Source organism: Pipistrellus hanaki (genome assembly GCF_964339955.1).
Source record: "Pipistrellus hanaki genome assembly, chromosome: 9".
NCBI lineage: Eukaryota > Metazoa > Chordata > Mammalia > Chiroptera > Vespertilionidae > Pipistrellus > Pipistrellus hanaki.
The window spans coordinates 17913434-17925811 of NC_140511.1; the positions used below are offsets into that span (position 1 = coordinate 17913434).

The 12378-nt window shown below is 41.9% G+C and overlaps 1 protein-coding gene across 2 annotated transcripts in view; it reads left to right on the forward strand.

Annotated features, from left to right (window-relative positions):
* The first annotated feature begins 215 nt into the window (after positions 1-215).
* The window catches only part of CUL5 (cullin 5), an 87148-nt gene continuing 74985 nt past the window's right edge, over positions 216-12378 (forward strand). The window contains exons 1-2 of one of the 2 annotated variants that reach the window (XM_084895147.1): positions 237-347; positions 8609-8710. In XM_084895147.1, the coding sequence (XP_084751273.1) occupies positions 324-347; positions 8609-8710 (126 nt within the window). In that variant the 5' untranslated portion in view covers positions 237-323. Of the gene's footprint in view, positions 348-8608; positions 8711-12378 lie in introns of both variants that reach the window. The other variant, XM_084895148.1, reaches the window with a different exon arrangement.

The window sequence follows — 12378 nt, forward strand, 5'->3', positions numbered from 1 at the left end:
AGTCGATGCTTCCTCTTCCCGTTCGGGCCGGCGGCTCCCGTTACCTTCTCACCGTTCGCCGCGGCGGCCTCCCTGAGCGTTTGCATGAGCTCTTCCGCGCGGGGAAGCCGCGGTGACCATGTAGGGCCGGAGGGCGTGAGGAAGCTCCGGGTACTCGGGACGAGGTCCGCGCAGGCCGGCCGGCCGCCCGCTCCCGCCACGCCCGTTGCGGGCCGCCGGGCCCGTCGTCCGCCCCGTGGGCGCTGCGGCCTCCGCCTGGGGCCTGGGCCCGAGCGCCGCCAAGTCGCGCGCGCCGTCTCGCGAGACTCCCAAGTTGAAGGAACATGGCGACGTCTAATCTGTTAAAGGTAAGCCCCTCCGCCCGGCTGGGCTTCCCGTCCGTGACCTCTGGGCTCAGCGCTCCGGGAGACGCTCGGTTCGGGTTCGGAGGGAGGGGGACCGTGGAGGGGGGATGTGGGCGGTGTCCAACGGGAGGGAAGCCGGGGAGGCTGCGGCCGGGGCCTTGGGGTCGGGAGGCTCCGGCGGTCCCTCCGGCGCGGTGACCGGTGAGAGGAGGGCCGGCCGGGCTGCGGGCTGACGGGGAGGGGGATGCTGGCGGCGGGGGACCGGCTGCCGCCTCGGGCGGGAGGTGAAAGGAGGTGCATGTGCCCCGGCCGGCCCGGCCAGGCAGTTGCTACTCTTGGGGGGGGGGTCTCGGCTTCTTCCGATCCTAGGGTGTGGGGTGCATCAAAGGGAAACCCGAGGACACGCTGGCCAGCGCGGGGCCCCGCCGCTGCCCTCACCCTCTGCGCGGACCCCCTGCCGCACGCCGTCCTCCCCGCGGTCCCCCGGTCCGTCCGTCCGTCCGCGCCCGGGCCCCCTTTCTCCTCGGAACCGGCGCCCCCAGGTGCCTCCTGGGGAGATGCCGCCCCGTTCCCGGGCTTGGCCTGGGAGCGTTACCTGAAAGTTAGTTTCCTCCTGTGTTTGGGGGAGCAGAGGAGAGCTAGGCCCAGAGGGGCAGTTCTCTGTGTGTCACCCGTGGACACGTTGGGAGGAGGAGGAGGAGGAAGACAGGGCAGGGTCTGCCTGTGCTCCCTGCAGTAGCGGGGTGCCCGGAGGGTCTCCGCCGAAATGGGGGTGCGCTGAGCTCAGGGAGCGTGAACACAAGGGATGGACTCCCCACTCTCATCATCATCATCCCACAGTGTCGATGGAGATGGGAAATACGTGAATAGGAAATAAAGTGTTACTGAAACCTTTCACATTAATTCTCTTTACGAATTCTCATTAATAAGTCTTAATTCTTATTAGTAATTATTAATTCTCATTATTCATTATTAATTCGCATTATTAATTCTCACTAGCTGCCTGGTAGATGGGACTGCCTTTACAGGGGGACCTGTATTTACTGACGAGGCCATCGGTGCTCTTTTAAAGGGAGGAGGGGGTCTGGAGCGAAACAGTGTTGGCTGCTCTGAAGATGTTTGACTTGAGGCCAGTGGTCGGCAAACTCATCAGTCCACAGAGCCAAATATCAACAGCACAACGATTGACATTTCTTTGGAGAGCCAAATTTTTTAAACTTAAACTTCTTCTAACGCCACTTCTTCAACATAGAGTCGCCCAGGCCGTGGTATTTTGTGGAAGAGCCACATTCAACGGGCCAAAGAGCCAGCCGCATGTGGCTTGCGTGCCCTACCACTGCTTTAGGCAAATTTCTTACCCTCTCTGCCTGGTTATTCATCAGTAGAATGGGATTGTGAATAACACCTGTTCAATAATAGTGAAATTTGAGTTTAATGACAGTGACCAGCAATTAGTATACAATACACATAAATTACTACAATTACTACCCTTGGCAGTTTCTCTAAGAAAGATAATTCATGGGGATTGAGTAAACAGCTCCTATCCAACTCTTCTTTGATGACAGTATAGCAGAGTTCTAATATATTAGTTCAGAAAGAAAACTTGCTTGACTTGTAAAGACTGCAGTTAGTGCACCCACCCACATACAATGTAAGTGTCACTGATTGAAATGTGTTCAAGAAATGATTGGGTTCCTGATTTTTTGTGAATTCCTGACTTGATTACTTGCACATACAACTAGGTCTTTTCAAAAAGAAATTTTCTCTCTCTGAAAAGAGAGAGATAAATAAATAAAAAGAGCTTTATTTGCCCCCATTCAAAGCCTTGCAAAGGATTGGCTGGAGGAGATAGAAATCTGAAGCTGGTTAAGTCAGTCAACAGGAGTAAGTACTTACCTTGTAGGGATTATGAATCTACATCTACAGCACACACCTGTAGAGTGAAGAAACTGTCTGAAGGTACAGAAAATGGGTGCTTCATATTTAGGTTAAAAAGAGAACAAGGATTTGCCAAAACTGGCTTGGCTCAGTGGTAGAGTGTCGGTCTGTGGACTGAAAGGTCCCAGGTTCGATTCCGGTCAAAGGCATGTACATTGGTTGTGGGCACATTCCCGGTAGGGGGTGTGCAAGAGGCAGCTGGTCAATGTTTCTCTCTCATCGATGTTTCTAGCTCTCTGTCTCTCTCCCTTCTTCTCTGTAAAAAATCAATAAAATATATATTTTTAAAAAAGATAACAAGGATTCAAAAGTTCTGTAACTCAAACAACTTTTATAAATGAAAAGAAAGAAACGGTGCTTTGAAAAACCGCTAATGACTCACTCTAGTGAACATGGACACAGATGCCAAAGATGCACTGGGATATTTTCAATAAAATAGTTTTATGAAATGTCGAATGTAGGGGAAAATAATTTCTAAATATTTTGTGTAGAGTGTGATTTTAAATATCGCTAACATAATATAAAGGACATTATAAAGAGACATTTAATTCTTTTATCTATATCACCAAAAGTTTGCATATTTAAAGGGAAGCCATGGAGGTTGGAGCCAGGGTCCAGGGTCCATAATGTAATGTTTTTTTCAAAATCTTTTTTTTTTTAATGTATTTTATTGATTTTTTACAGAGAGGAAGGGAGAGGGATAGAGAGTTAGAAACATCGATGATAGAAAAACATCGATCAGCTGCCTCCTGCACACCTCCCACTGGGGATGTGCCCGCAACCAAGGTGCATGCCCTTGACCGGGATCGAGGACCTGGGACCCTTGAGTCCACAGGCGGAAGCTTATCCACTGAGCCAAACCAGTTAGGGCCATAACGTAACTTACAGGATTACTTAAATTCAAGGTTGGTGGTGCCTTGAATAAGATAGGGCTGGCTAGGGTGTGGCCAGATTCGCCTCATTTCCTTTTTCTGAAAAAGTTTTATAGACTGATTCGTTAGAAAAATGCTTTAGACATTGTGCAATTAAATTTCACCAGAGAGAGACAGAAACAGAGACAGATAGGTAGAGAGAGAGATTTTATTGATTTTAGAGGAAGGGGGAAAGAGAGGGAGAAACATGGATTGGTTTCCTGCCATTCACGAAACCTGGGTATGTGGCTGGCCGGAAATCCAATCGGACACCTTCTGGTGTGTGGGATGACGCTCCAACCAACTGAGTCATCCAGCCAGAGCTTCACTGGAGCATATTTGACAGAATTGTCATGTCCTGTGGTCAAAATGGAGATCTGTGAGCTAGATAAGAATATAGTTAGAATTTTATTCATTATCAGTTAAATAACTGTACCTGCAGACTGGTGACCAGTAAGCTACCATCCACCCTGAAGGGAGACCTTTGGTGTCCTACTTGAGGAAAATGTCCTCTTTCTGTTTACCAGTAATTTGGATTAAGTTGATTGAATTTGTGGATGGCAGAGTTCAGAAGGATAGTTAATATGTTATGACTGATTCAAAACTTTGATATGGAACTTACAATAAAAATCACCTACTTATTTTAAATACTGGATTTTGATTGTAATAACACTTGTATTCTTTATTTAAAGAAAGGGGGCTATTGCCCTGGCCAGGGTGGCTCGGTTGGTTGGAGCGTCGTCCCATACACCAAAAGGGTGGCAGGTTCGTTTCCCCGTCAGGGCACATAGCGAGATGCTGATTTGATCTGTGGTTGGGGGAACATGCAGGAGGTAACCAACCTGTTTCTCTCTCTCACATCAGTGTTTCTCTTTCTTTCCCTCCTTCTCTTCCTCTTTTTAAAATCAATTTTTTTTAAAGTTTAAAAAAAAAAGTAGATTGTTGCTGGATTTTGAAAATCTTTTAGATAATATAAGATTTGTGTTGTAGGCGAAACTGGTTTGGCTCAGTGGTAGAGCGTCGGTCTGCGGACTGAAAGGTCCCAGGTTCGATTCCGGTCAGGGCCATGTGCGTTGGTTGCGGGCACATCCCTGGTAGGGGGTGTGCAGGTGTGCAGGAGGCAGCTGGTCGATGTTTCTCTCTCATCGACGTTTCTAGCTCTCTATCTCTCTCCCTTCCTCTCTGTAAAAAAATCAATAAAATATATTAAAAAATATATATTTGTTGTACATTTTGATATACAATTATCAGTTGCTTGGGGAGTTTGTAGCTTTTTAATATTACTACTTGAAAATTTTAACATTTAATGCTGCATGTAATCGTTTTGCGATTACCATCCAGGCCCTCAGATGGAATGTTTTCTTTATTTCCAATTGAGTATCCTCTTCCAAATAGCAGTGTTTAAATCTTATTTTGCTGAGTATCACTCCATTTAATTCTTAGCACATTACTTTATCAAGCTATTTGGAGTGCCCTTAACTTCCTTGGTCAATAGCACACAATTGTCTGGTTTTCCCTGTTCTCCTCTTTCCCAAGGCACCTTCTGTATTGTCCTCTTCCACTTGTTCTGCCTTCATTTCACCCCCACGACCTGGCAACATGTCTCCTGTTACTGTTTCAACCTCTTTTATTCTCTGGGAATAAGAAAAGTTCATGTAATTCCTCATATAAGCTTACCCTGAGCCCTGCTTTGCCCTCAAACTTTTGTTCTTTTTTCTCTTTCATTCACTGTCACAGTTCTTAGAAAAGCAGCCTTTATAATTCTTCACCTTTTCCCTTAACTTACGTGACTTGGCTCTCTTCCTACCCTCACACAGTTCTATTGAAGCTTTTAGTCTTAAGGGGTCCAGCAACTTCCTCACTGCCAACTGAGATCCTTCTCAGACATTCATCCTCTTTTCGGATATTGTTGATTACTACATCTGCTTCCCTTTGGTTTTTATGACATTCTCTTCTTGGTCTCCTATCTTTCAAATCACTTGTGTTTTTCATTGACTTCCCTCTTCTTCTCTGCTCCCCAATGTAATTATTTCTCAAGATTTAATCTTTAGCCCTTTTCTATCATTGTACTTCCTTTTTTTTCTGCAACAGTCTTAACTCCTATGATTTTACTATTTTTATCTCTTAACTCTGATGTGAGCTCTAGTCCAAACCAATACTAATCATATAACTTTCCTGCTCAGATACCTTTGGTGGCTTAAATTCTTTGAGACCTTTCCAGTTGGGTCTTCGCCCTAAAAGCACATTCTTATTCATATTTCCTCCCTCTTTTTTCTTTCTCTGTCTACCTGGCTGATTATTTTTGGTTCACTAGCATACTAGAGTCTTTAAGACTCTTTATGTTTGATGTTTCTTTTATCAAGAATCCCCCCTTCCCTCAATGTTTGCCTGTTAAAATCTTATTTACTCATTAAGACTCAGCCAAAATACCTCCTTTCTTTTTAGTGCTTTCATTTGCAGTAGTTGTTGCCTACTCTGCACAACCGTAGCTCTGCATCAGTCTCTTCTAGCACCTACATGATGTCTTGTGTATTAGTTACAGGATCTGTTTACATATCTCCCTTTCTGGATTGTAAGCCCCATTCGTGCTAGGACTTCATTAATTTTTGTTGCTGCCTTAACCATCTTCTGCAAAGGAGTGACTCAGAGTTGTGTAGAATTTACTCATTATTAAAATAATTTTTTAAATATGTTTTTTATTGTTTTTAGAGAGGAAGGGAGCAGGAGAGAAAGAGAGAGAGAAACATCAATTGGCTGCCTCCTGCATATGCCCCACCAGGGATTGAGGCTGCAACCAGGGCTTGTGCCTTTACCGGGAATCAAACCGTGGAATAACGCTCAGCCAACTGAGCCACACTAGCCAGGGCTGAATTAATTTTATCAGACATATGTGCAAGGTATCATGAAGGATAACAAAGATATGTAAAACAATGGCCAGCCTGTTTGGGAATTCACCATATACTAAAAGAGATTAAAAAAAAACACACAAAAAAACTAATGATTTGTTCTAAGGCAAAAACTTCAAGAGCGCACTGACAGATTGAGATCCTTTCTGATGGATGATCAAGGAAAGTTTTATGGAGAAAACATTGGAGCTGGGTTTTGAAGAATGGGTAGGCTGTTTGTAGGTGGTGATTAGCAGAAAACTTGGCAGGAATGGAGACTACATCAGTATGGCTGCCTTGTAGCAGGACTGCATGCTCTGTTGCATTCTGTATGAATGGTTCTCCTGAAATCTTTGCAGTACAGTAACCCAGAATATGTGAAACAGTGGAAGACAGAAATACAAAGGAAAGTGAGGGTTAGATTGTGAAAGGTCTTTAATGCTGGACTAGGGAGTTTGAAATAAAGTTCCATAAAGAATGAATAATGAAAAATATGTGGTCAGATACATTGTTAGCCCTCAGTCTCTTCTTGGTTGTCACATGTAAATCCTGTTACTCCTCATTACTTGTACTGTGTGTGTATTTAGAGTCTGATCTGTGGGGGGGCCATGAATGAAGGGCATTGGTGCTAATGAAACCATGTTCATTGAAACCAACCAGAAGTCTTTAAGTCTGTGGAAAAGAAAATCATTCCGCAAGTATTTAGCATTTTCTAGTTCCATTTTCTAGCATTTTCTAGTTTCTATTGTAGGTAGACAAATTCTTACCCTTAATGTAACTTACATTTTTGTGGGGAAGAGAGGCAATAAACATATAACCAAATAGTGTATACTGAAAGCTTAGGTTATGAAGAAAAATAATCAGGATAAAGGATAGAGAGTAGTATTATTTTTGATAGGATGAACAGGGAAGGCCTGCAAGGAGATAAGTGAGGCGAGATCTGAATGAAGCAAGGGACAGGCAAGTGCATTCTCAAAAAGAGTTTCAGGTGGAAAGAACCGAACAGCCAGTGTGAAGCCAGTGTCTTCTGGTGATCAGTGCACATCATAGTGACCGGTTGTTCCACCATGGGGTCGAACCGGCTCTCTCATATCCCCCAAGGGGTCCCGGATTGTGAGGGGGTGCAGGCCAGGCCGAGGGACCCCTCTGGTGCACAATTGGGGCCGGGGAGGGACGCAGGAGGCTTGCCAGCTGGGGAGGGACCGTGGGAGGGCTCCAGGGCATGTCCAGCCCATCTCACTCAGTCTCGATTGGCTGGAACCCAGCAGCAAGCTAACCTGCTGGTCAGAGCGTCTGCCCCCCACCCCCCGCTGGTGGTCAGTGCAGATAGACAGACAGACATCAATTTGCTGTTCTGTGTATGTGTTCTGATCAGGGCTTGAACCTGCAACCATGATGTTTTTAACTAATTCTTTCATTAGGTAATACTTTTAGATAAAGCTGAATATATTTTATTTGAGTCTGTGCAAGCAACATTTTAAGACATCCTGATTTTTTTAATACTGACTAGAGCAGGTAAATGGAGTTGAACCTTTGTTCATTCGTTTTTCTTTCATCTTTTTTCCTTACTATTTTTATCTTCTCTCCTAATTGTTTCTGAGAAACTTGACATTGGTTCCCCCCCACCTCCCCAGCCCTATGAAGGTGATATTAACACATTGTGCACCAGTAGTTTTATTGCTAGCTTTACCCACTGGCCAGATAAGTTTCTATTGAACAAGTACAAAAAACAATTTGCTTAAATGTTGAAGGCACGCTTCAAAATTAAATACCGATTGCATTTTAAAGTTATTTATTACATATTCTTACCAGCTGATATGTTTTTAAAGTATGATACTTTGTAAAACTGTGTAATATGAAGCGAGAATTCTCATGATCCGTCTGCAGCGTGTTAAGTAAAAAGCAATGGGGAGTACTGGTGATGAGGGGGCTATACACAAGTCATCTGAGAGCTTAAGGCCTTATTATTGCTTTTGTTGAATCATTTTCAACATTCTTTCTCTCACATCTTATTATCCCCAAATCTTATTATTATTGAAGTAGAAGCAGTGGTAGTTCTAATATTATAATGATAGCCAACACTGTATGTTTCTTTATGTTAACCACTTTTCTGAACATTTCACACATACACTGAGTGGCCAGATTATTATGATCTCTGAATGCATAATAATCTGGCCACTCAATGTATATTTTATATAATAAAAGGCTAATATGAAAATTGTCCCCTGGACCAGGAGTTTGATCAGCAGGCAGGCAGGCCGGCCAGCCGCCCATGTCTCCTGGCCAGGCTGGTCGGACTCCATCCATGCACAAATTCATGCACCGGGCATCTAAATAAATAAATATATATATATTGAGTAACAGCCTTTTCAAATACATACTTATTATATCCATTTTATATAGATGAAACTGAAGCAGAAAGAATTTAAGTAATTTACTCAAGGTAACACATTTGGCAAGTGGCTACATTATAATCTTATTCTTAATATGTTTTTATTTTTTTAAATATATTTTATTGATTTTTTTACAGAGAGGAAGGAAGAGGGATAGAGAGTTAGAAACATCGATGAGAGAGAAACATCGATCAGCCGCCTCCTGCACACCCCCCACTGGGGATGTGCCCACAACCAAGGTACATGCCCTTTACCGGAATCGAACCCGGGATCTTTCAGTCCACAGGCCGACGCTCTATCCACTGAGCCAAACTGGTTTCGGCTAGACCGGTTTTGGCTATAATCTTATTCTTATAAAATCTGCTTCATCACCATTTTACCATTAACACCTTCGTTTCTGTTTCATTGCCTCAGTTTTGGGTATAATCATTTACTGCCCTATTGTAGTTATTTTTTGCTAGACTCCCTTTTAATTTTTCCTTCAGTGAATTTATAGGTGATCTTTCTACAATAGAAGTTGCATATGATTATGTCAATAGCCAGTGGCTATCATTCTCTTACCATCCAAAGAATTGTTTTATCTAATGTATTACAAATTGTTTCTATCATTTATTTTGCTTAGATTGAATACTTTCTTACTTTCCTCAACCTTTGAACTAGCATGTTCTCTAAGAAGCTTTTTCTCAAGGAATAGGGTATTGAGAAATCAAAATCTGATGCTGGGTATGCTAATGTCTACTGGGGTGTCACTCCTTGCAGACCCTCTCGGGACTGAATTAGACATACACACACATATCCTATACTTATTTCTGTATCTGTATTATTGAAACCCATGAGTTTATCTCAATGCAATAAATTGATTTCTATCCTTTTCCTTTTCCATATATGTAACTTCTTTCTGTGGAAGTGAGAAATCTGGCTTTTGGGCTGAATTATTCAGGAAATAGGAAGGAAGGGATAGAGGACGGGAAGAAGCTAGTACAATATTATTGATATATATAGATGTAAAACTCGATGTACATTTCTTAAGTTTAGGATCTATATATATAAAAGGCTAAGTGACCAACAGACTGTTTGGTACATATAAAGTACACTGGCAATTTTAAAAAAAACACATTGATTTGTGTGTGCACGACACATAAAGTTCTCACTGGCACCAATCGTACATGTGTGTTTTGATCTGTCATTGTCGATCGGGAATTTGGTTGTTTTTGTTGACATTCTGAAGCTGAAAGAAAGCAGCATCGTTGACAGAGTATGTCTGAAGACCCACTGTTGGTACAACATACCATTTGGGTGATGATTTCATTGATTCAACGGATGATACCAAAAAGGAAAATGTTCCCATCGAATTTCTTAATAGTATTACTCCTTTGGGAATGCTGCATCATAAATTAAAATTGAAAGTAGGTGCAATCATCATGCTACTGAGAAATCTTAATAGTAAATGGGGTCTTTGTAATGGTACTAGATTTATTATCAAAAGATTGCGATCTAATGTAATTGAAGCCGAAGCATTAACGGGATCTACAGAAGGAGAGGTGGTTCTGATTCCAAGAATTGATTTGTCCTCGTCTAACATGGGCTTCCCATTTAAATTAATTGGAAGATAGTTTCCTGTGATGCCAACATTTGCAATAACTATTAATAAATCACAAGGACAAACTCTACATCAGCAGTCGCCAACCTGGTCTGTGCACCACAGGTTGGCGACCGCTGCTCCAAAGGTTTCCTTACATCAGCAGTCGCCAACCTTTCAGACCTCATGGACCAGCAGTCGTCCATGGACTACCGGTTGACGACCAAACAGACTGGGAATATTCCTGCCTGAACCTGTTTTCAGACATGGTCGGTTATATGTTGCTTTCTCTCAAGTTTGAAGAACATGTGACATTAAAGTTGTAAATACTTCATCACAAGGAAAATTTATCAAACACTCTGAAAGTGTTTTTACTCTTAATGTGATATACAGGGAGATATTAGAATAAGTTTAATCAATTTATCAGTCATTGTTTTATCAATGTTTTTATATTATGTTTTTTTGTTTTTATATCATGTCTTTGTTGTTCATATATCATGTTATTTATTTATATATTATTTTCATATACATTTTACTAATTTTCTTTCATCTCTGACACTTCTATTATAGAGAAAGAGTGAATAGCAATATTAAAATGTTTCATCTAATTAATTCCCTTTCAATGTGCACCAGGCCACTAGTTCTTTTTCTTTTTTTTAATTTTTTTTACTAGTTTTTTAATAATTAAAAGATAGGTTTTAATTTTTAAGTTATAAGTGCTGCACTAAAAACTCAACAAGCTATAAAAAAACAACACCAGAATGACAATTTTTAAATTATTGAATTATGATCAATATACAGGCATTTTTAATGAACATACCTGTATAATCAGCACCCATCTATAATAATAAAAAATGTAATATGCTATTTAGACCAGACGTCCTTCCAGACGACCTCCTGGACAAAGCCGGGGCTGTGAGGGAAGCCTGGGTCCTGGGTGCCTGCTAGGGGCCAGAGGGAAGCTCAGTCCCAGGTGCCAGAGGGAAGCCAGGGCCGGCAGCTAGGGAAAGGAAGGCTGCTCTTGCACGAATTTCATGCATTGGGCCTCTAGTATCTAGATAAAATGTTAACAGTTTCCCCAACAACTCCTCTCTAGCCCTGTTCCATCCTCTTATCTTGCTATCCCATCCCCAAGATAATCACTGTTCTGATTTCTGATCATTGTAATTATTTTTTGCCTATTCATGAACATATTATGTATTCTTGTGTCTGACTTCATTGCTCAACATTATGTCTATGAGATTCATCTGCATTATTACATGTTAAACTTTTGTTGCTTTATCGTATTTCATTGTTTATGACTATTCCACAATTTATCCATCCTATTGTTGATGGACATTGGGTTGTTTTCCAGTTTTTTACTATTGAGAATAAAGATACTATGTACTTTATGTATTTGTAAATAGACAAATGTATATAGCTCTGTTGGAAGTATTCCTACAAGTGTATACCTATAGTATACATACATTTAGCTTTCATAGATGCTGCTAAATCACTTTTTGAAATGGTTGTACCAATTTACACTTTTTTTTTTTTTATTAAACCTTTATTGTTCATATTATTACAAAAGTTCCTCATTCTCCCCCCTCCACCAGGTTCCTACCCCACCCTCTGCCCTCTCCCCACTCCCCATTGTCCTCATCCATAGGTGCACAGTTTATGTTCAGTCTCTTCCCACACCCCCCACTCCTCTTTTCCCTGAGAATCATCAGTCCACTCCCCTTCTATACCTCTGATTCTATTATATTCAACAGTTAATATTGTTCATCAGGTTTTTTAATTCCCTTGGTTTTTAGATTCACCTGATGATAGTTATGTATTTGTTGTTCATAATTTTTATCTTTATTTTCTTTCTCTTCTGAAAGAACCCCCTTCAGCAATTCATATACTTCTGGTTTGGCGGTGATAAACTCCTTTAGCTTTTTTTTTTATTGGTGAAGCTCTTTATCTGGCCTTCGATTCTGAGTGATAGCTTTGCTGGGTAGATTATTTTTGGCTGTAGGTTCTTGCTATTCATCACCTTGAATATTTCTTGTCTACGGCCATACCACCCTGAACGCGCCCGATCCCCTCTGATCTCGGAAGCTAAGCAGGGTCGGGCCTGGTTAGTACTTGGATGGGGGACACCTTGAATATTTCTTGCCATTCCCGTCTGGCCTGCATGGTATCTGTTGAGAAATCAGCTGACAATCGTATGGGTGCTCCTTTATAGGTAACTATAATACCTGTTTCTCTCTTGCTGCTTTAATAGTCTCTCTTTTTCTTTTGCTCTTGGATTTTAATTATGATGTGTCTTGGTGTGGTCCTCTTTGGATTCCTTTTGTTTGG